General features: G+C 42.0%; 2 protein-coding genes across 7 annotated transcripts; both read left to right on the top strand.

Annotated features, from left to right (window-relative positions):
• Window positions 1-5,634: 5,634 nt before the first annotated feature.
• Window positions 5,635-12,233, top strand: kdelr2b (KDEL endoplasmic reticulum protein retention receptor 2b). The gene is made up of 5 exons (XM_003977978.3): window positions 5,635-5,921; window positions 7,169-7,269; window positions 8,206-8,364; window positions 9,062-9,314; window positions 11,251-12,233. The coding sequence occupies exons 1-5, from the start codon at window positions 5,831-5,833 to the stop codon at window positions 11,283-11,285; spliced, it is 639 nt and encodes a 212-aa protein (XP_003978027.1). The 5' UTR covers window positions 5,635-5,830; the 3' UTR covers window positions 11,286-12,233.
• Window positions 12,234-13,733: 1,500 nt separating this feature from the next.
• Window positions 13,734-23,818, top strand: LOC101066984 (zinc finger protein 2 homolog). 6 transcript variants are annotated; one of them, XM_011619246.2, is made up of 7 exons: window positions 13,734-13,926; window positions 19,243-19,445; window positions 19,661-19,741; window positions 19,852-19,947; window positions 21,065-21,175; window positions 21,262-21,392; window positions 21,615-21,749. In XM_011619246.2, exons 1-7 carry the CDS (start codon window positions 13,899-13,901, stop codon window positions 21,685-21,687), a joined length of 723 nt encoding a protein of 240 aa, XP_011617548.1. In that variant the 5' UTR covers window positions 13,734-13,898; the 3' UTR covers window positions 21,688-21,749. The 6 variants fall into 6 exon arrangements, with proteins under 6 accessions (XP_011617548.1, XP_029694637.1, XP_011617545.1 ...); XM_011619243.2 differs by having other exon boundaries at window positions 13,743-13,926; window positions 21,262-21,382; window positions 21,615-23,818; XM_011619245.2 differs by having other exon boundaries at window positions 13,743-13,926; window positions 19,381-19,445; window positions 21,262-21,382; window positions 21,615-23,818.
• The last annotated feature ends 913 nt before the right edge of the window (window positions 23,819-24,731 follow it).

Genomic DNA, 24,731 nt, shown 5'->3' on the forward strand with positions numbered 1-24,731 from the left:
CCCCCCCCCCACTACGCCCAGGAGCAACCGCTGCGGCCTGCAGAGGAGCCCATGCAGCTAGGAAGGACACACCTCACGGCAGCCGAGAGACAACGCCACATGCAGTACCAGCTTTGTCTCTACTGCGCACACCAGGGACACTATATTTCCCGATGTCCTGAGGTGCCAAGGGGACGGGGTTCATCGTATCTCTTCCTCCTCCACGTCAAGGATCCAAGTCCAAGGTACGATCCATCTCCCTGAACACTCCGTCCCTACTAACGTGTTGGTGGATTTTGGCGCAGATGAAAGTTTCATCGACGCAGACTTTAACACTCATGCCATCCCCACTTATGACTCCCCGGCGCCACTCTTCCCACCAAGAGACTTTTTCACCTTGCCAAGCCAGAGCGGGAGGCAATGGAGAAGTACATTACGGAGTCAGTGGCAGCCGGTTTCATTTGTCCCTCCTCGTCTCCCGTGGGGGCAGGGTTCTTCGTAGAAAAGAAAGATAAATCCTTACGCCCCTGTATTGACTACACCGGACTAAATGACATCACTGAAGAACAAGTACCCTCTCCCTCTGATTGACTCAGCTTTCAGCCCCCTACACACCGCTACGGTGTTTACTCAATTAGATTTGAGAAACACTTATCACCTCATCAGAATCCGGGAGGGGGGGGATGAGTGGAAAACGGCTTTCAACACCCCGCTAGGCCACTTCGAATACTTGGTGATGCCCTTTGGACTCACTAATGCCTCTGCCGTATTCCAATGTCTAGTCAAGGACGTGCTGCGGGATCTGCTGAATAAGTCGGTGTTCATTTACCTGGATGACATACTGATCTTTTCCAGGTCATTGGAGGAGCATGTTGGGCACGTGCGGGAAGTGTTGAAGAGACTATTGGAAAATAAGCTGTACGCCAAAGTGGAAAAGTGAATTCCATGCATCCTCTGTAAGTTTCCTAGGCTTTGTGATTGAGAAGGGACAGCTTCGCACAGATCCCTCCAAGGTGGCAGCAGTCAAGGACTGGCCCATGCCCACTACCCGCAAGCAGCTTCAGCGTTTCTTAGGCTTTGCCAATTTCTATCAACGTTTCATACGAAACTACAGCCGCTGGCAGCACCACTCACGCGTCTCACGTCCCCCAAGCTCACTTTCGTCTGGTCTCCAGTTGAACAGCAGGCCTTCGAAAAACTAAAAAACATCCATCCATCCATTCTCTACCGCTTATCCGGGGTCGGGTCGCGGGGGCAGCAGCCTAAGGAGAGAAGCCCAGACTTCCCTCTCCCCAGCTACCTCCTCCAGCTCATCCGGAGGGATCCCCAGGCGTTCCCAGGCCAGCCGAGAGACATAGTCTCTCCAACGTGTCCTGGGTCTCCCCGGGGGTCTCCTACCGGAGGGACATGCCCTGAACACCTCACCAGGGAGGCGTCCAGGGGGCATCCTGACTAGATGCCCAAGCCACCCCATCTGGCTCCTCTCAACGCGGAGGAGCAGCGACTCTACTCCGAGCTCCTCCCGGATGGCAGAGCTTCTCACCCTATCTCTAAGGGAGAGCCCAGCCACCCTACGGAGGAAGCTCATTTCAGCCGCTTGTACCCGTGAACTAAAAAACATGTTTATTACCGTATTGGCCCGAATATAAGACGACCCTGATTATAAGACGACCCCCTCTTTTTCAAGACTCAAGTTTGAAAAAAGACTTTTTGAACACCAAATTTAATTTTTATACAGAAAATAATTACAGTACATCTGAAACAAATGATTATATCTTCGACCCACTTTTCTCCAGATTGTCGCTACATTTCTCTATTTTCTGTTATCTCTTCTCTTATTTTCTTCTCTTTTCTTTCTTACCGCTATTTTTTATTTTTCTTCTTCGTGCTACCGCTATTTTTATTTTTCTTCTTCGTGACAGGGGTTCGCTTTTCCCTGGGACGTTAAGTTCAGCATTCGCTTCAAATATATCTGGCACCATCTAGCGTTGTGAATGGGTATAATGTCTAGACCGCGAATGTAAGACGACCCCCACTTTTTCAGTCTTGTTTCAACGCAAAAAACACCGTCTTATATTCGGGCCAATACGGTAATACCCCTGTCCTTATGCACCCAGATACGGAGCGACAGTTCGTGGTCAAAGTTGATGCCTCGGACTCCGGGGTATGGGCCGTCCTCTCAGCGCCAGGCCACCGATAATAAGCTTCACCCCTGCGCCTTTTTCTCACGCCATCTCTCCCCAGCAGAAGCCAATTATGTAGGTAACCGGGAACTCCTGGCGGTGGTCCTGGCTCTGCAGGAGTGGAGGCACTGGCTGGAGGGAAGGACACAGCCTTTCATCGTGTGGACGGACCACAAAAATCTCACCTACCTGCGCACCGCTCGCTGCCTGAACTCACGACAGGCCCGCTGGGCCTTGTTCCTCGGCAGGTTCCGCTTCACGATCACGTATCACCCCGGCTCATGGAACACAAAGCCTGATGCACTCTCCCGCCAGTTTTCCTCGGAGAGGGAGCCCTCCAGGGAAACCGTCTTGGACCCGGAGTGTGTGCTGGGCAAGGTCCACTGGCCAGTCGAGGCAGAGGTTCGGGAAGTGCTCCAGGGACAGTTGGTCCCAGACAGATGCCCGCCGGACCAGCTGTTCGTCCCACCGTCTGCCCGGTCATCGGTACTCTAATGGGGACACACCTCCCGAATAGCCTGCCACCCAGGAGTTCATCGCACTTTAGCCCTCATCCGACAGCGCTTCTGGTGGTCATCCATGGCGGCAGACATCCGGACCTTTGTTGCTGCATGCACTGTGTGTATGCACAGCAAATCTTCACGCAGGACTCCTGGAGCCGCTACCCATTCCCCCTCGTCCCTGGTCCCACATCGCTGTGGACTTCGTTACCAGACTGCCCCCCTCTGAAGGCAACACTACTATCTTAACAGTGGTCGATCGTTTCTCCAAGGCGGTACATTTTGTTCCCCTTCCTAAACTCCCCACCACCTTGGAGACGGCAAACCTGATTCAACATGTTTTTAGACTCCATGGAATTCCACAAGACATTGTCAGACCGCGGACCTCAATTCACCTCCCAGGTGTGGAAGGCGTTCTGTCGGGCCCTGGGAACCACCTCCAGCCTCACCTCGGGTTACCACCCCCAGTCCAACGGGCAGACAGAATGAGCCAACCAGAGTTTGGAGGCATCCCTGCGTTGTGTGGTCTCCTGCCTCCCGTCCTCCTGGGCCTCACATCTACCCTGGGTGGAGTACGCCCACAACTCGTCAGTGCAGCAACCGGTCTGTCTCCCTTCATGGTCAACCACAGCTACCAACCTCTGTTCCCCAGCCAAGAGTCTGAAACAGTGGTACCCTCGGTCCAAGCCCAGTTCCGCCGGATCAGACGGGTGTGGCGGGAGACTCGAGCCGGACAGGACAGCGGAGCATAACAGGCGCCTGGCGGACCGCCACCAAGCACCGGCGCCTAATTACCAAGTGGGTCAGCAGGTGTGGCTCTCCTCCCACAATCTCCCCCTCCAGACTGATTCTAGGAAACTCGCCCCCAGGTACACCAGCCCTTACCCCATGGACAAAATCATCAACCCTTGTGCAGTCCGTCTCCGCCTCCCTGAAGATCCACCCAGTGTTTCATGTCTCCCTCCTCAAGCCCGTTGCCAAAAGCCCCCACCAACCTCCTGCGCCACCACCACCCCCCCGCGCCTTGTCGAAGGCCATCCGGCCTACACGGTCAACAAGATTTTGGATGTACGCAGGCGGGGAAGGGGGTTCCAGTATTTGGTCAACTGGGAGGGGTACGGCCCGGAGGAGCGATCCTGGATTGGGCGCTCCCTTATTTTAGACCCACAATTGTTGAGGGATTTTTATCTCAGGTTCCCAGACAAGCCAGGTAGGACGCCAGGAGGCGTCCATTTGGGGGGAGGGGTACTGTTGTGGCTCAGGTTTCTCGCCTCCTCCCCCACCTGCAGGATCGGAAGGCAGGGGCAGGCCAAACTGTGATGAGCGCTGAGCCTCTGGCGCACCTGCAGCGCATTACCGTAATTCGGCGGCTACTTAAACTCCGCTCTTTGCCTCCGGTGCTGGATTGTTTCGCCAGCATCTAGCTCCCACCCTCTGTGATCTCCAGTTTTTCACCTCCTGTTTTCCGTGGTTACTTCCAGTGTGTGTGAGTTTGTTCCAGTGCCTCGTCACTGTGTTTTCGTTTGTACTTTTTCTCAATGGTTTTTTCCCTGTATGGTGATTTTTAGTTGGTAGATTTTCTGTTGCTACTTTTCTCGATTCAATCGTATTGCACCTTTTTTGTTTTCAATAAAGAGCCGAGTCTTTTACTCTGCATCTGGGTCCAGGCCTCCTTGACTTCCCATAACACCAGCATCCTTAAGTTTGATACTGCAGACTTTGCACTCTGCACTTCTTTTGGTTCCACCTTGTTTAAAATTGTTATAATTAAACAAAATGCCAAAGGGTGAAGCTGCACCATATTATTACAGCCATCTGAGGTGCGTGAGGTGTGGTTACCATGACAATGAGGAAGAAAGTTCATTTAAGACATTTAAAATTCTCATTAATACACCAAAAAGTCTGAAAACCAGAGTTGGACAAATCTTAAGTCTTCTGCGCATGAGTCCAAGTCAAGTCTGCGTGTGACTTAAGTTCAAGTCCCCCATGTCTGGTTTCCTTGAACCCTTAATTTGACTAAATGTGAGTTTGGGAAAGCATTGTATCAAATCCGAGGAAGAAAGTTTGTAGTGCTCCTGTGCGCACCGCTCCGAATTCTACTCTTTCAAAGTAGAAGTGGATGCCTCTGTCTGGTGCAGGTGCATTTCTCCCACAGGATTTACCACCTGGTGTGTGAAGTTTTCTCAAAAATTTAAAATGGTCCATTACAGCACCACTGAGAAGGAGAAGGCCCTCTTATTAGCTGTGCAATATGACATTGCAATGTTTTGTGTACCCAAGTTCAAGTTCTGCACCAATCATTGGGCCCGATTCACCAATATGTTCTTACGAATCTTCTTAGATTCTTTCTTAAGTTGTCCTTAAGAAGTTTTTTAAGAAAACCCTACGTCGGATTCATCAACGCGTTCGTAAGCCCCAGAATTGTTCGCAGCTGTGTTCTTAGATTGATGAATGCCATCTGTTCGTAAGTTGAAAGCGCGTGCCAGGTGAGTCTAATTAACATACGATTAGCATAAGTCACCGCCCACTAATGCCCATAAAAGGAACTGCAGCAGGACCCTGTAGACGGAGCAAAAAGCAGCAAAATGCCCAAAGCTTGCCTCTCCACGCCTGATTTCTGACGCCGTGTTGAACAATCAAGAAAGGATGGCTAACACGCTTGATAAAATTGCCTCAACCCTGATGACTATAGCCAACACGCTTAAAGAAATCAACGAGAATGTAAAAAAAGAAGAATGTAAAAAAAAATAAACGTGTAAAATCTGTGCTCGGATTGTGACAATAATGCATTTTATTCACAAACGGGCAATTAATCGCGCTCGAACGTGAACCACGTGCCTGCAGTCTGGCCCCATCATTGCGTCAGGACGCACATCCTCACGGGGTTGTGGCTCTGTCCAAACACATCCAGTTTTGTGTGTATGCCTGTTCAGCATTGCTTTGTTGTGATTGGCTGAGATCATAAACGTTGCATTGGGTGCTTTCGCTTTGGCCACGTCCCCGAGCCACGTCGCGCTTTACTCGCCATTTTCCCATCCACTGAGGCCTGAATCAGCATATTCCTTGTTTCATTCAGTCCAGTACATCAAAAACTCATCACTATTGCAAGCGAGTTAAACTCTTTTAGAAGTCTTACACTCGTTCGCACGCACGGGGTCTTCTGCAGACATGAACATTTTCAGGCTAACCGGTGATCTCTCCCACCTAGCAGCCATCATCATTCTGCTGCTAAAAATATGGAAAACCAGGTCTTGTGCCGGTGAGTAGACTCCCACTTTAAATTAAAGGTATTGTTGTGTTGTTCCTTCTAGAACCTGCCCTCTCGTTACAAAGTAAATTAACGTACAGAGGTCTCAAATGAATGTTGCCCAGCTCGAAGTTATTGCTATTGTTTCCAGCTAACGTTAGCCAACAAGCTAGCTGCAATGTCCTAGCTTGTAAATTTTCTATTAGAAGCTGGTAAGGTGTGTCGTCAACCTGAAATAAATGCCCGGGTTTGTAAAGACTATGCGTAAAGTAAAACTAGAAATATTTTGTGCGATGTAAATCTTACTTTAGGCAATGTGGCGAGTTTGTAATAGAACTTGATTCCTGGGTACAGGAAACCCACAGGGCCATAATATTTTATAGTTTGATATGTTGGGCCTTATTGTTTCAGGTATGAGCCTGCCATATGCACCTCGGTTCCACGTTTTTATGTTGTATGTTGTGTTGGCTAAATGTGTCCTTTATGACGTGGCAGCATGGGATCTCTATAGATTGTCAAGTTGAGTTGCAAAGCATTTGACAGCGCGTTTTTTTCTGAATATTGCAGGTGTAGTGGTGCAAAACTGCTTTCTTTTCTTGGTCATGGTTGTTGTAACCCGATTAAACACGACTGATGTCATTGCTTCAGCTTCTTCCAAGTATCAAAATAGAGAGCCTCGCTGGCTTTTCTCCAGCCTCAGAGATTCATATGGTTTTGAGGGTAAATAGAAACATAAACCATCCGTGGTTGCATGATGGAAGTGAGCAGATATTCTTTGATTGTGTTACTGGGAAAAACCTTGTTATTTTACAATGTTAAGGAAAAGGAAATGAAGAGATGTAAGCTTTTTTGAGTTATGACAGGAAGACAACTATTGCAGAATGAACTAGAAAAAGCAGTTGGAGAGCACAGACCTCCACCAAGCAGGACATTTGACCACATTGTAGCTTACACCAGTAGTATTGTAGTAGTACAGGGTTACATAACAGTAGGTCACGTAGGTTGCGTTTGGAAGGTCAGAGCCCCTCAGGAATTCAGAACTTCAACAAAGTTTAAAGAACTCTTCCTCAGACTTTTCAAAATATTTTCTTAAAAATGTCATGATCAGTTAACAAATTTTTGGGCTACAAATGCCGGCTGTCACATAACCTCCTTGGCAGAGGTGATTAACTGGCCTGTGTTGTAAAGTGAAAATAAGCGAAGGAAAGAGGAAAAATAGAAATGTTGAAAATGGCTGCACTTCTGCTGTTTCTCTACAGGGATTTCTGGGAAGAGTCAGGTTCTTTTTGCCTTGGTGTTCACCACTCGTTATCTGGACCTGCTCACATCCTTTATCTCGCTCTACAACACCACCATGAAGGTGAAGTCCCCAATAAGTGCGTTTGCATGCGTGTCAGTCTACACTTGTCGCTCCGGACTTTCTATTTACGAAGAAGTTCACAGTAATCAGATTATGGGTGGTGTCAAGCCTCGTCCCCTCTCTTTTAATTTTTTTTTTATTGGGCCACACTGGTTGACCTTTTATATCACACCACAACGACCCATGATGAAGTTAGCCAGACTGCAGTCACAGCTGTCATAACTAAATCAATGGATGAGTTTCTTGTCAATATTGTTCATATGTTCTGCTCTTGGAGCACCTAAGAGCCACCCTGAGCTTTGTGTTAGTGGTGGTGCATGCTGCAAATGTATATTGCAAGAGATTGAGCACCCCAAGTCAGTGAGTATAATTGTGGGGGAAAAGGCTTCAATTTAGCATAAACTGATAATGCAAGATCTCGATGTAAATTTAACGCAACACTGGAGATAAATTATCGCTGCTGTAAATGCATGCCGGCATCAAAGCTGAAGTTGTTCCAATTAAATATTAGAGTGTGACCTTTTCTTTGGGGCGACTTTTTTTTTCCCCAGGCACTATGTGAAATGTAGAGCTGATCCCATAGACCAGCTCACCATCCATATGCTCTTGTAAGTCAAGAGCCACATTCAGACTACTCTGGGCTGATTCTAGTCAAGCTATGGCATCCACATTTATTTTATGTATCCGAACGACCGCAGGAATTCAATGTTCTTGTGTGCATGTAAATGCACTTCTTATTACTTTAAATCATAACCGGTAGACCCTTCCAACTGTCAGTATATAGAATTTAGGTCTATCTAGGGAACAAAACTGACACACCTATTTTTGCTGAAGGAAAATTGTGTCCTCTCAAATAGAAGATAGTATTTCTGTCATTGCTATTTCACTGTGTTTAATTTATTAATCTGGCCTCTATTTGTGTTGTGTGTTTTTCAGATTATCTACATTGGATGTGCTTATGCTACAGTATACTTGATTTACCTTAAATTTAAGGCAACTTATGATGGGAACCATGACACATTCAGAGTGGAATTCTTGGTTGTCCCTGTGGGTGGACTGGCTTTCCTGGTTAACCATGACTTCTCACCCCTGGAGGTCAGAGACAGTGCAAATACATTTGGATGTTTTCAAAAAGACTGTCCTTGGTTTCTGAAAGGACATTTGACATCCAGACTACTGTCACATGTTGATTCTGTGGTTATCAAGGGAAGAAAAGGGCCCCACTGTCTTAAAACATCTTGCCTTTCTCATACCATCTATTCTACTCATCTCAGTCTACTTCAGTTATGGATTTAAATCTTAAATGTGAACAAGCTGTATAGCTGTAAAAAAAAAAAAAAAAGCCGTAAAGAGTGAGAAGATGAAATTCTTTCACAAGTAGTTAGGACACACATGAAGACGCATGTTAAGACAATGTGAAAGCGGGCCTATTATGAAGCGGAAATCATGGATGATTATAATGCATCTTGAAAAAAATCCCCAAATACACCATGAACAGTGCTATCGTGTACTGTCGATGCCAACACAGGTAACAAAATATTAAACCATCTGCTTTGTGCGAGACTTATAAAATAATAACAAAACTTCAGCATTGTGATTCATGTCTGCTTTAATGTTATGCACCACGTTTGACCGTTTTAGCATGCTAGTTTATTTTAAACGCATTTCTTGCATATGCTATAAACAATGACAAAGGAGGTAGGCCTTTGGTGCATGTCTATAACTGTAAAGAATAAATTTCTACATCTTGTGGTCATTGTCAACAACTTGTCTTCTGGTTTGTTTGACCCAGATTTTGTGGACCTTCTCCATCTACCTAGAGTCTGTGGCCATCTTACCCCAGCTTTTTATGATCAGTAAGACCGGTGAAGCTGAGACCATCACTACGCACTACCTGTTTTTCCTGGGACTCTACAGAGCTCTATACCTCATCAACTGGGTATGGAGGTTCTACTTCGAAGGCTTCTTTGACATGATTGCCATTGTCGCTGGGGTGGTTCAGACCATCCTCTACTGTGATTTCTTCTATTTGTATGTAACAAAAGGTAAGAGCTGCTGATTTCTTTTTTACACTTAACAAAAAAGGGTCAAATGTTGGCAACCTGTCTGCAGTCATTTACATATGCTTAACAAGTGATTTTACTGCAGTTACAAATTCATCAAACTAATCTCAGGAAAGCGTGGAAATGCCTTTTTATAGATAGATATAGATAGCGAGATAGATATATAGATAAATATATACCGTAATTTCCGGAGTATAAGCCGCTACTTTTTTCCTACATTTTAAACACTGCGGCTTATTCTACGGTGCGGCTTATTTACTTTCGTGGCGCACTATCACAACTATTGTGAATCAGTCATTTTTACTAACCCTCATCAACATGGAAAATACTTGAAGAAAAGCATATGATGCGGCTTTTAAGTTAAAAGCGATCACTCTGGCGGTTGAAGAAGGAAATCGAGCTGCCACGCCTAATCTTGGCATACATTACGGTAATCAATGGCGAGAAGGTGGAGACGCCAGCATAAAGAACTGATCCAAACCAAAAAGACGACAAAAGCTTTTAGACGTAAACATCGCAGGTGGCCCGAGCGTGAAAACATACTGGAAGACTGGGTGAACACACAGAAAGCAGGTGGCTGCGGTGTTTCCGCTGTACAAATCAGACTGAAGGCAAAAGCAATCGCCACCATTATGAAAATAGAAGATTTTAGAGGTGGGCCATCGGGGTTTTTTAGATTGTTCATCGTTTGAGTAAAAAAGCATAAACAACGTAATTTGTGTGTAGCTGATACGAATGTATATTTCAAGGTAGCTGCATTACAGACACCGTTAGAAAAAAAAAAAGCATTTAACCGTAGAATATATTTGTTTATGTTGCTAAGCGGATTAAATTAAAAGAAAAGTTAAAAAATCCTGACGTGATAAAATTTGGATTTCAGGTCTGTATAAACATACAAGTGAAAAGAGTGGCTGTTGTTTCTTACCTGCCTGTTTGTTACTCATCAGTGACTCGTCTCTTACGGTAATAAAAACATATACCGGTACTGAATGTTTTCGATCTAATTTTTCATATTACTACGTGGGATACCTGCGGCTTAAAATCCGGTGCAGTTTGTATAAGTACAAAATTGATTTTCTTTCTAAAATTAGATTATGCGGCTTATAATCAGGTGCGCTCTATATTCCGGAAATTACGGTAGATAGATATAGAAACACACACAGTTTACAATAATTTAAACATGATTTATTATGATCATTCATAGACACAACGTTTAATAAAATATCAAATGCTAATACTGGACAAATTATTACATTATTTTATCGGAGGTTTGGCTGCAATTCAAGAAAGTTATGAAGTAAATCAAATCAATCTTTATTTATATAGCGTCTTTTACAATCCAAATTGTTTCGAGGCGCTTTCCAGAATCCCAGGGCCTAACCCCAGACAAGCAACAGTGGCAAGGAAAAACTCCCCTTTAACAGGAAGAAACCTTGAGCAGGACCAGGCTCATGTAGGGGGACCCTCCTGCTGATGGCCGGCTGGGTAGAGAGAGGAGAGGACGGGGACGTTAATTTTAATTTTATTAAATTCAAAATGCTGAGATTAAAGGTTATTTAGGTAAAGATTAATAATTTCACATTTTTGTGATTTCAATTTTCAATAAAATATTCATGATATTGGTGAGCAGCAGTAATTATTACATTTTGTTAAATGCTGATTAAAAGGTTGTGAATCTTGAATTTGTATTTGGGTGCAGTTTGGCTCTGGATCTTCATAAATATGTCCAGTAACTGGGTTGATCAGATTATGTTTTGATTTTCATATTTAGATTGATTATCTTTAATAGTTTGTTAATCTAAAGGCCAACTATCACAGATATGAGTAAATTCAAACATTCTGACCCATACTGCCATGAAATGCTGAATAATCTCAATATGTTCATGTTAACCCTGTGTTTTTACCGATTGTGTTTCAGTATTGAAAGGGAAGAAGTTGAGTCTGCCAGCTTAAGGCCCAAAGATGAATGTTTTGACAGACTCACCAAGGGGAATCGGAGAGGAGGACGACTGACAGATGATCTGGAAGTCACCATCCCATCGCTCACCATCTCCTCCTTCTCTCCTCCCTTCTGCCAGTGTAAGATGCCTGAGACAGAGAGCGAGTGGGACCCAGAATCACTGGAACAGAATCTTCCCGCAGAGGCTGGTCTATGGCCTTCGGATTTCTGTTTGATGCATCTTGCCTTAAAGTTTTTTATCTCTCTGTATAAAGTAAGGAAAAAAGGAAAGAAATGTTTTCTACAGATAAGTGTGTACTCTTAAAACAGCCTCTGATTTGGCATTGTGTGATACTGGAACAGACTTCTTGTGGAGGGATATTATTGACTCAAGCATTTGTAATGGTGTTTGCATTCAAAATAAATGTAGTCTTTTTTCCCTGAACCAATTTGGGAATGAATTTGTTAATCCCTAAAGCGACAAGTGTTCCTGTTAATTCCATCCATCTCTGGTTTTGACCACTATGTATGGAAACCTTTTTGATGAGACAGATGCCATTATTTAACAATTAGTTTTGTGATCTTCAGGTGTTTCTTTTGGGTTCAATCATGGAATAGAGCAGACTGCTGGCTTCATTTGATTTAATTTCTCCGTATTATACAGAATTCTCTCAAGCCCTGATCAGTTTTTGCTCTTCATTTCAGTCTGAACATTCTTTTTTTAATGGCACCTAAATGTCTGAGATGGTTAATTAGAATTAAGATATACATACGTATATGAGTCATTTCATTTATGGATGCCAGGTTGTATATATTTTATTTTGGTTTGCCAAAGGAGTTGTAGTAAAAGGACAATCTTATGAATCTATACACCTGACATAAGCATTTAGTTTTCTATCCTCCCATTCCTTATAAGCTTTTACATGATGTTGCTACCACAAATAAAGTCTTAATGGGAAAAATCTCTTGCAGAATCAGTTTTCTGTTCTCATGATCCACAATTAAATTTGGCAGACTGCAGAAATATGTCAGAATGACAATTTGAGTTTTTTGCCTTGATTTGTCTACTCTAAGAGAACTGTTGTTTTTTTTTGTTTTAAGTGCTAACAAAGTACTGATAATGACACATGGTCCAAACAATTGTCACACCCAAAATGTCTGATGTGGAAAACTTTAACTTAATCTAGAAATTGATAAAGGGATGAATGGAAAAAATGGATCTTATGTTATGGATTTTTTATTTGATTTTTTACAAATTCAACAAATAGTTAATATAATTAATAGATTATATGCAATGATATTTCAGCTGTTGCCACAACTGTGAACATCTGGGGGTTTGGTACCTCAGCTGCTGAGGCTCAACCCTTGGCAGTGCTTTGAAGGTGTTTTGGCATCCCTCCTACTACCAGCACACCTTCCCAATTTTTGTCCACGTTGGAGGCCTTTACATTTCATTTGAGCTGAGAACTGTTTTTCATCTTATTTGACTATTATGTCTTCCACTCTAAATGTTTAGAATTATGGTAGAATAGACTGTAATGTGGTCTGTGGTATTCTCAAAATTTGTATATTATGCATCATCAGTGCCTCTTTCTTTAAGCCTGTCAGTAAATTTAAAGGCAGTACTTTAAGATACATTGATACATTGATTTACAAACTAAGGTATTTCTACAAATCAGATATTTTGTTGGTGTGGGACCTGTCTTGATATATTTCTTACAAAATTGTAAGAAATCTGGTGGAAAGAAGGGATGTTAAATCTTAATTTATCTTGTCAACTTTGCATGGCCCAAGGAAAAGAAAGCCCTACAAAAATCCCAACTCCAAAGGCCAAGGTGTCATAAATTTATTAATAACCTGAGCAGCGGCTTTTGCTCAGATCCAAATCATTGAATAGATTCCCAGCGGTTGTGCAGATACCCCGCAACATAACTGGCACCACAATTGATGAAACCAGCGTGCGTCTGCACCAGAACCTCGATCTCTTATTACCTTTTTCCAGAGCGGTACCCACTGTTACCATAGCAACGCTCCCACTAAAACTGCATGGTGGCCTTGACATCACATGCTGGATCAGCTCGACTTTCACCCACTGGCGCAGCGGAATGACGTATCCCTCAACTCACCGTCTTCAGGATTGAGTTAAATCACTTGGGTTTATGTCTGTAAAAAGACTACTTTTTTAAGTGTTACATTACTGAGCAAATATTAGGTACTGTGCCGGACTTCCGAATCTCGTATCTGAAGTTTTGTTTCTTTAAGTTTATTGAAGGATAACGATCTTTTAAATTTCCATTTCAATGCTTCTTTTATCTTACTTCCTATCAACCCCCACATACATGGACACAAACGCTCGCCTCCGTTCGACTTCCCAATCGCCAGTTTAGTGGACTACATTTCGGCAGTCACGTTTCTAAATTTAAGTCTCGCGAGCTTCTCTACATAGATTGCAACCGGAAGTACACGGCAACACGAGGACCTACACCTCAGTAAAGTAGGTGGCGATATACACCGTAACAGTGGGTTGAGACTAGGCGAAGAAGAAGTAGCAGCACTAGCAATTGTACTGTAATTTTTATTATCGTGGCTGTCTAGTGCATGGCTGTGAAGTTCTGCAAACATATGGAATGGAAGAACTCACTATTAAGGGGAATCGTGAGTATTTTTCACTTACTGCGTCGATTTGGCTAATTAATATACCGTTATTTAGCTAGTTAGCCAACTGTGTGTACAAACGTAATCGTTCTCTGAAACGAGCGAGTTCATTTTATATTTGTTTTCTAACAAGCTAAGAATTTTGGAAGCAAATCTGTTAATTTTTAATTCATGGTCCAGCTTTGCTTCCATAAAGAAAATAGAGCTATATTGTAAAGTTCAAAAACATTCAGCGCCAAGACTTGATAAGCACCCTGCTTAGTGATAATCACTACATATGAATGTACAATGGTATGAGAAAGTTTGGGCACCCTCTCTGAGGTTGTGTAATAATGGACTCTGACTTCACACAAGATTATCTTGGTGGCATGTCCTTCATTTGCCCATAAGAGCCAAGTGTTAGCTTGATTTCCAAACACAGATTTTAAGTATTCATAGGATGCAATTGTATGAAATTAAATCAAATGTAAAAAAAAAATAGGCTGTGCAAAAATGTGGGCACCCTTGTCATTTTGTTGCTTTGATGGCCTGTAACTAATCATCACAAGATAACTGGACACACAAAGTTGGTTTGGTGAGCTCGTTAAGCCTTGAACTTAATTGACAGGTGCATAAAATAATGACAAAAGGTATTTAAGGTGGCCAAATGCCAGTTCTCATTCTGTTTGATGCTCCTCTGAAGAGCTGCAACATGGGAGCCTGAAAAACAACTTTCTGATGACCTCAAAACCAAGATTATCCAGCATTATGGTTTAGGGGAAGGTTACAAAAAGCTGTCCAAAAGATTTCAGCTTTCACTGTCAGGAACATTGGGCCGGATTCACGAAACGTTCTTACGAACAAATTTGTTCTTAAGTCCCACTTACGAACAGTTTACGAAGATTGTGGCATTCACCAATTTCTTCTTATCCTGGATTTATACGTAGGTAAGAACAAATCCTACGAACACTCAGGAGTACTCTTACGCACATTTCAGTGCCGACATGTTGGCATGGTTGTGTTTTCTTCTCTTGTGCAGTTCAATAAAATTCAATATTACAATGATAATTCTGTCATTTATTTATTTCCTATTTTTGGTGATTTACGGAGAATTTTAAAATTACGTAAATGTGCCAATGACTTAACATTAATCAACCAAATTGGAAACCATGCCAAAACTGTCTTTTTATTTGATTTTATCTTGATTTATTTTATTAGGGGATCGAGGATATGCCCTAGCTCCCTGGTTGTTGACACCACTGACCAACACTCAGACTCCACAGGAAATTTTATTCAATCACATGCATGCGCGCAGTCGCTCCACCATTGAACGCACCATCGGCATTTTAAAGGGGCGCTGGATGTGTTTGGACACAGAGCCACAACCCCCTGAGGATGTGCGTCCTGACGCAATGATGGGGCCAGACTGCAGGCACGCAGTTCACGTTTGAGCGCAATTAATTGCCCGTTTGTGAATAAAATACATTATTGTCACAATTTTAGTCTAACAATCTTGATTCACTTCAAAAAGAAAAAAAAAGAGAGACCGGTTTCAGAGCACAGCTTTTACACTTTTTTTTTTTTTACACATTCTCATTTCCAAGGTAGTTTTCTCTGTCAACTGGACTGGGTTTCTTCTCTTCAAGACGTTTCACCTTCTATCCAGAAGGCTTCTTCAGTTCTCAAAGAAACTGGGTTCTCTTCTGGATAGAAGGCGAAACGTCTTGAAGAGAAGAAACCCAGTCCAGTTGACAGAGAAAACTACCTTGGATACAATGACCTGGATGATTGAGAATCTACACAGATATCTTACATTCTCGTTGATTTCTTTAAGCGTGTTGGCTATAGTCATCAGGGTTGAGGCAATTTTATCAAGCGTGTTAGCCATCCTTTCTTGATTGTTCAACACGGCGTCAGAAATCAGGCGTGGAGAGGCAAGCTTTGGGCATTTTGCTGCTTTTTGCTCTGTCTACAGGGTCCTGCTGCAGTTCCTTTTATGGGCATTAGTGGGCGGTGACTTATGCTAATCGTATGTTAATTAGACTCACTTGGCACAGGCTCTCAACTTATGAACAGATGGCATTCATCAATCTAAGAACACAGCTGTGAACAATTTTGGGGTTTACGAACGCGTTGATGAATCCGACGTAGGGTTTTCTTAAGAAACTTCTTAAGAACAACTTAAAGAATCTAAGAAGATTCTTAAGAACATATTGGTGAATCCGGCCCATTGTGAGGAAATGGAAGGCCACGGGCACAGTTCTTGTTAAGCCCAGAAGTGGTAGGCCAAGAAAAATTGCAGAGAGGCAAAGACGAAGGATGATTAGAATAGTTAAAAACAACCCACAGACCACCTCCAAAGACTTCCAAAGATATCTTGCTGCAGACGGTGGTGTCGCTGTGCATCGGTCAACAATACAGCACAATTTGCACAAGGAAAGGCTGTACGAAAGAGTGATGGGGAAGAAGCCTTTTCCTCACAGTCACCACAAACTGAGTCGCCTGAGGTATGCGAAAGAACATTTGGACAAGCCAATATCATTTTGGAATAAGATACTGTGGACTGATGAAACAAAAATTGAATTGTTTGGTCACAACAAGAGGCGATATGCATGGCGGCAAAAGAACACAGAATTCAAAGAAAAACACCTGCTTCCCACAGTAAAATTTGGTGGAGGTTCTATCATGCTGTGGGGCTGTGTGGCCAGTGCTGGTACTGGGAATCTTGTTAAAATTAAGGGTCGCATGGATTCCACTCAGTATCAGCAGATTCTTGAGAATAATGTTCAAGAGTCTGTCACAAAGTTGAAGTTGCGCCGGGGATGGGTGTTTCAACAAGACAATGACCACAACCATTGTTCAAAATCTACCCGAGCATTCATGCAGAGGAACAAGTACAATGGGCCAGATTCACCAATATGTTCTTAAGAATCTTCTTAGATTCTTTCTTAAGTTGTTATTAAGAAGTTTTTTAAGAAAACCCTACGTCGGATTCATCAACGCGTTCGTAAGCCCCAGAATTGTTCGCAGCTGTGTTCTTAGATTGATGAATGCCATCTGTTCGTAAGTTGAAAGCGCGTGCCAGGTGAGTCTAATTAACATACGATTAGCATAAGTCACCGCCCACTAATGCCCATAAAAGGAACTGCAGCAGGACCCTGTAGACAGAGCAAAAAGCAGCCAAATGCCCAAAGCGAAATGCCCAAAGCTTGCCTCTCCACGCCTGATTTCTGACGCCGTGTTGAACAATCAAGAAAGGATGGCTAACACGCTTGATAAAATTGCCTCAACCCTGATGACTATAGCCAACACACTTAAAGAAATCAACGAGAATGTAAAAAAAAGAAGAATGTAAAAAAAATAAACGTGTAAAAGCTGTGCTCGGATTGTGACAATAATGCATTTTATTCACAAACGGGCAATTAATCGCGCTCGAACGTGAACCGCGTGCCTGCAGTCTGGCCCCATCATTGCGTCAGGACGCACATCCTCAGGGGGTTGTGGCTCTGTGTCCAAACACATCCAGCGCCCCTTTAACATGCCGATGGTGCGTTCAATGGTGGAGCGACTGCGCGCATGCATCTGATTGAATAAAACTCCTGTGGAGTCTGAGGGTTGGTCAGTGGTGTCAACAACCAGGGAGCCAGGGCATATCCTCGATCCCCTAATAAAATAAATCAAGATAAAATCAAATAAAAAGACAGTTTTGGCATGGTTTCCAATTTGGTTGATTAATGTTAAGTCATTGGCACATTTACGTAATTTTAAAATTCTCCGTAAATCACCAAAAATAGGAAATAAACAAATAAATAAATAAATAAATATGACAGAATTATCATTGTAATATTGAATTTTATTGAACTGCACAAGAGAAGAAAACCCAACCATGCCAACATGTCGGCACTGAAATGTGCGCAAGAGTACTCCTGAGTGTTCGTAGGATTTGTTCTTACCTACGCATAAATCCAGGATAAGAAGAAATTGGTGAATGCCACAATCTTCAAAAAATGTTCGTAAGTGGGACTTAAGAACAAATTTGTTCGTAAGAACGTTTCGTGAATCTGGCCCAATGTTTTGGAATGGCCATCCCAGTCCCCAGATTTGAATATCATCGAGAATCTGTGGGATGACTTGAAGCAGGCTGTCCGTGCTTGGAATCCTTCAAACATCACTGAATTGCAGAGGTTTTGCCAGGTGGAATGGGCCAAAATACCATCATCCAGGATCCAGACACTCATACAGGCTGTTATTTTTGCAGAAGGAGACTCTACTAAACACTAATATGATTTTTCTATTATGGTGCCCAAATTTATGCACAGGCCTTTTTTTTGTTTTGTGGCATATTGCACATTTTCTGTTAACCCAATAAACCTCATTTCACTGCTGAAATATGATTGTGTTCATCAGTTATTTGATATATCAAAATTAAGTTAAATTAAGTTTTTTTTATCCTATATTGTTGCTTTTCGTAGTCTTTTCTTACTAAAGTAAAATAGAATTGGCTACCAATTCAGTAAATAAACCTAAAGAGGTCGCGAACTAGAATAATTTTGAGTTGCGTGAGATTATTACGGTATTTAAATACCGTAATTTCCGGACTATAAGCTGCTACTTTTTTCCTACACTTTAAACACTGCGGCTTATCCTACGGTGCGGCATATTTATGTATTTTTTCTATCGGCCGCTAGGGGAGGGTCAGTGTGGGAATTTCCCAGCATGCTTTGTGGCAGTGTGTCTGTGGGTTCAGGTTGGTGTTAACCCTGTTTTTGTTCGTTGTAAATGTTATCTTTTGCAACTTTCAATGTTAGTGTTCTATTTATTGAGTTCTGGTTGTTGATGTATTTAATTACTGTTTGCACCTGCACACCATAAGCCAGGTTGTGTGTGTGATTGAAGACCTCCCTTCGTTGACGTGTCTTCCATTCAGTGTTTAATAAAGTAGCTGGCAGTAGTCTGCGTCTGAGTTCTTCCACGAACTATGTTTCAATGCGGCGCGCGGCTTGTTTATGCGGCTTTTAATCAGGTGCGCTCTATAGTCCGGAAATTACGGTATGTCTTTTTTTCAATGATCAATTTGAATTGCATTAGTTGAAAATATACAAAAATCAATTGAATTATATTTTATTCAAATTACTTAACATCTTAACAGAGATTTACATCTGAAAATGAATCCAACTGTTGATTCTCCTGAATCCTCCTATCCAAACAAAAAACTCTAAGATCATTGGACAAATGTGTAGGTATCGTCTTGGTATGATTATTGATATTTTGGTTAGACATTGCATCGCTGACACAAAGATTTGTTACAAGAAATTACCCATTTCTGTTTTTCTACAGATACTGGCCTTCCCATTTCAGTTCTGCGACTCCTGGTGCCACCAGTTCGTTTGGTTGCTGCAGCAATCTGGAAAACTATTGAGCAGAGAGTTGTGGCTCAATATGGGTTGATTGAAGAATTTATTTCTTTGGTTACAGACATTGTACCAGAGATTCTTACCATTGACCAGAGGGTCCAGCTTACCCTGGGGCTTAGAGCACGGGTGAGAAGGATCCTTATTTATGACCTTATATCTGAAGCCTGAATTAAGTATCTCTGGTATAAATAACCAGTATGTTCCAAGTGAATGGCTTTTAAATTGTTTCTCAAATTCTATCAGCTCAGTCTAATAAGCATGTTTTGTTAACAGTGTTTTCTAGTGTTCTCTGTCAGTGTGGTTCTACTGTTCCCTTTCAACACTTTTCATTTGTTGTTTAGCTAATTTTGGAGTTGTGCCAATCTACTGCAGACTTGGAGACTGTTCAGCCACACCTGGACAGAATGCAACTGCTTATCAAGGTGTGAATCATGTTTTTCTCTTTAATTGTGAAACAATGTGCCGTTAATAACAATACTTTTGACTTTTCTAGGTGTAATAATTTATTTTTGAATTCCATTAATTTCTGCAGGTTGGTGCTACAAATATAGAAACTCCACATTTAGAGTTTGTTGAACTAGTGAAGAAGATGCTGAACAATTCTGATCACAGACAGCAGTTCTTTCAGGTCAGTATACTTGGATATATAGCATATACCGTAAATTCCGGACTATAAGCCGCTATTTTTTTCTACACTTTAAATACTGCGGCCTATTCTAAGGTGCGGCTTATTCGTGTTTTTTTTCGTGGCGCCAAAAACATTTTGCCTGGCAACAGTACACCAATAAAATTGATGAGAGGTACAGACAGAGGTCCAATGTATGATCAGTCAAGCGCACTATCACAACTATTGTGAATCAGTCATTTTTACTAACCCTCATCAACATGGAAAATACTAGAAGAAAAGCATATGATGCGGCTTTTAAGTTAAAAGCGATTATTCTGGCGGTTGAAGAAGGAAATTGAGCTGCCGCACGTAATCTGGGTATAAATGAATCAATGGTGAGAAGGTGGAGTCGCCAGCATGAAGAACTGATCCAAACCAAAAAGACGACAAAAGCTTTTAGAGGTAATCATAGCAGGTGCCCCGAGCTTGAAAACTTTCTGGAAGACTGGGTGAACACACAGAAAGCAGTTGGCTGCGGTGTTTCCGCTGTACAAATCAGACTGAAGGCAAAAGCAATCGCCACCGAGATGAAAATAGAAGATTTTAGAGGTTTAGATTGTTCATTGTTTGTGTAAAAAAAGCATAAGTAACGTAATTTGTGTGTAGCCGATACAAAGGTATATTTCAAGGTAGCTGCATTACAGACACCGTTAGAAAAAAAGCATTTACTGGTACAATATATTTATGTATGTTGCTAAGCGGATTCGATTAAAAGAAGCTTAAAATCCGGTGCGGCTTGTATAAGTACAAAATTGATTTTCTTTCTAAAATTAGATTATGCGGCTTTTAATCAGGTGCGCTCTGTAGTCCAAAACTTATGGTAGCTTGTTTGCTTTAAGTATAAAATCTGTATTTATCAGATATGATTATAATATAGATTGCACTTCACTGCTACATATTTTAGAAAATAACTAATAATTGGGTTAATTTTTAGAGCACATTTACCAGAGTGGTTTGACTACTGCCCTGATATATAATGACCTTGTCTTAAATTATCCTTCCAATTCTATAAGAAGCTTGGTATTCTAGGATTTGTAAACCCTCATTTCTATTTTACTTATCTAATATACATTTCCAGAAAGATTTCCCAGAAGACTTTGGCCCCACATATGATAAAGCTTTACTCATCTTGATATGGACATTTCTTTCCCGACTTGAAAAGCTTCTTACTCTCAAAACATTCCAAGAGGTATAAACATGTTCTTTAAACTTAAGGATAAAAATGATACCTTTTTAATGTTAATGTTTGCAGCTCAGAATGTTGTTTCTTCTCAGGTTTCATCCATGTTTCAGGTGGCCTCAAGTGTTCTGGAGGAATGCGTACAGTCTCAATCACAAGAGCAGCTCAAACTCCTGCTGCATTATCAGAAAGATCACAGTCACCTGGATCACAATGGCAAGCCACTGTATATACAATAATTCCTTGCTGATTTGTTGTAGACATGTCATACCATTTTAGGACTTTTAGAATTCTTCCATTCATTTTAGATTGGAGATTTTCGCTATATTTAAGCTTTATATATTTTGCAATAGTGCTGGTGCGGTAAACTAAGCATGAACTCCAACATTTTATCAGAACTAAATGTATTTTTAAACTGCTAATTCAGGTAATTCATTTTTCTTTTCAGAGGGCTCCATGGAAGGTGCTTTTATTACTTCTGCTCTAAAACTCTGCTGTGCAACAGGAGCGGTGATGGATAAAGCCCATCCTCATAGCAATATTCAGGATGTATCATGTCGATATCATTCGGATTGTGAAAATCTACCACTGACACCTACAGAACTGTTAAGTCCAGGCCTGACCAGCAAAGATCAGGCAAGCAAGATAAATTCTGATAAAGCTAAGTGGACCAATCAGGACAGAAAAACCGTGGGACTTTTGGGTGGCAGTAATCTAGAGTTTCTTCAAAGTCAGGTTCAAGATGGTTTCGAACAATGTGGTGTTAAGGTTCAAACAGCAGCTCAGCTGTCATCCTCCCATTGCCAAACTGTGCGACCAACCAGAAGTCAGGGGTTGGAGAAGATTTTGTTAGAAGAGGGAAGAAGCCTCTCTTCAGAGCTACTTGTCACTGATGAGTTATCTTGTCAGAAAATGAAATCCTCAGATAGGCCTCAGGTCAAAGATACACATGTGCCTCCTGTCATTGTTGAAGATGATCAAGCTCATCCAAAGAATGTTGGTAAAAGTCCTCAGTGTGCACCGACAAGGTCAATAAGAAACTCAAAAAGACAAATCTCCCTTTGCCTTAAAAGTAGATCAGGAAAGCACGGAAAATCAAATGCTTCAGAGAGTAGAGCTTGTACTAATAAAAAAGCTTATACCCAATGTCTAATCTGCAAGGAGGATGTCAAAACAAGTCTAAAATCTCATTTGAAAACTCACTTTCCAACTAGTGACTACGCTTGCCCCCGATGTGACAGCAGATTTAAACTATACTCCTCTTTAAAGCTGCACTTAAACAGAACCTGCTTTGAGTATGGTCAGCAGCATGTAAATCCAGAAAGTGCAGATGAATCCAAGAAACTTTACAAATGTGATAAGTGCAAGGAGTGTTTCAGATATAAAGTTGCCTTGGAGAGACATAATCTGACCCACAATGTCCTATACTGCGGCGTTTGCCGGAAGGTGTTGCGAGATGCAGCAACACTGGTGCGACATAAAGCTTCTCACACCCCATTTCAATGCAACCGCTGTGAGGAATCATTTACACTTTTCAAGCCCTTGCTCAGACATTGTCAAAACATTCATAAGATTACTAGGCCCTTTAAATGCATTCATTGTTCAAAAACCTCATCCAATCTACGTATTTTGATTGCTCACGAGTGGAAACACACGGGTCATCTACCATTCCAATGTGCTCATTGTGGCCTAAGGTGTAAAACTGATGCGGACCTAATTTCCCATGAGAGAGTACACACAAGAGAGAAACCCTACTTGTGTGCAGAGTGTGGCAAGACTTTCTCACGCAACTCAAACTTGTTGCGGCACTTGAATTTTCTCCACGGTGAATCCCGGAATCAGAAGTTTTCTTGCTCCGAGTGTGAGAAATTCTTCAAGGAAAAAGGAGCACTAAAGAAACACCAAAGATCAAAACATCTGAAGGAGTTGTTCCGTCATCCATGCCCGTACTGTGGGAAGATGATTTCGGCGTCGACCATGGCCAGACACAAACTGATACATACAGGAGAGAGGCCATTCAAATGCAACATGCCTGAATGTGACAAGGTTTTTAGGTCAAACTCTGAAGTGAAGAGGCATGTCCTTCTTCACCATTCCACAGAACGGCCATATAAATGTGATGTTTGCGGGAAGGGCTTCATTAAAATATGCTTTCTCAATGCACACGCAAAGATACACTCAGGGGAGAAACCATTTATCTGTCATATTTGTGGCAAGGCTTTTCCAAAACTTTATAGCATGGAAAGACACAAAAAGCTCATACATCCATTTATAGAATAAACTAGGAATGAGGCCTGAAATATTCTAGACAAAGCTCAGCAGTTTTTTTATCAATTAAATTTCTTTATACTGAAATTATTAGTGCCTTTTACTAAATTAAATAAAAAATGATAAGTGACTGTTTTGGTTTTTTTTCCGAAGAATGTATATTTGATCAAGATTGAGGCTGCACTGTTGCGAGGTATTGACTACTGCTGTATGAGAACATCTTAACAATGTAACTGCATTTGTATTAATTATTACTATTAAAATTACACAGAAAACAACCTGATCTATATAGAAATTAGAAAATGTACTGTGACAAATGACAGCGTGTTGGCTTGGCACCAGAATGTTATTTAAATTATATAATCTGCAACCGTTGACATTTTTTTCTGTGATTCATGGCCCCTCTCCAATGGTAGTGGAGGAAAACTGAAAATTAATAACCCTACCCTAAAGCTTACGTTCATCAAAGTTAATTGATTCCAGTAATATTTTGGCTGCCTGTTAGCATACAGCAGACACTCTTTCATTTTACTGGACCTCACCTACCTAAGCATTCCACACCAGCTGACCCAAAGGCATTGTATCATTACCGACTTCCATCAGAGGTTGTCAAAGCTTATGTTGCATATGGTTGAGCTACAGATGATGTTGACCATGGGAAGCATCACCACCAAATGACGAAGGCTTGACAAGGGTATCATTGCAGGGTGCACAATTTGGCGTTGAATCTTCTGTGGAAGGAAGGAGCAATGCAGTACAGAGATGGGGGGCCATACTAGACACCCTGCCTGTAAAGCTTTTGTGGGCAACCTGATGGTAATAACTCCATTATTCCAGGGGACACAGTAGATCCTGACCATACCGGAAAAGACGGCAATATGATTATGCCTCCAGTTCATATTGGACTAGTCAAGGAGCCTCACTATCTTGAAGGGGAACTACCGGGAAACATCTTCAGCATCCCAGATTCTGAGATCCCAACAATCCAAGCTCAAAGGATCTGATGCCTCAGAAAGCACTATGAGAGCTCCTTAAAGGACAGTAACAATCTCCCTAACATCAAAGTCTAGCTGAACACCTGCCTTGAGGCAAATGAGCGCAGCCAGCTACTCGGGAAGTTAAAGGCTGGTGTTTCAAATATGGCATTGTACCTGTGCTACGATGACTCTTCCTACTTTGCAACTTTCCCATGTCCCAAGTGGAAGGAATGGAGGGCCTGTGCAGCAAGTTCTTGCGGAAATGGCTGGTAGTCCCACCATCGCTCAGTGCAATCAATCTATACAGTAAGGCCTCCAAG

This window comes from Takifugu rubripes, chromosome 1 (genome assembly GCF_901000725.2).
Source record: "Takifugu rubripes chromosome 1, fTakRub1.2, whole genome shotgun sequence".
Classification (NCBI taxonomy): domain Eukaryota; kingdom Metazoa; phylum Chordata; class Actinopteri; order Tetraodontiformes; family Tetraodontidae; genus Takifugu; species Takifugu rubripes.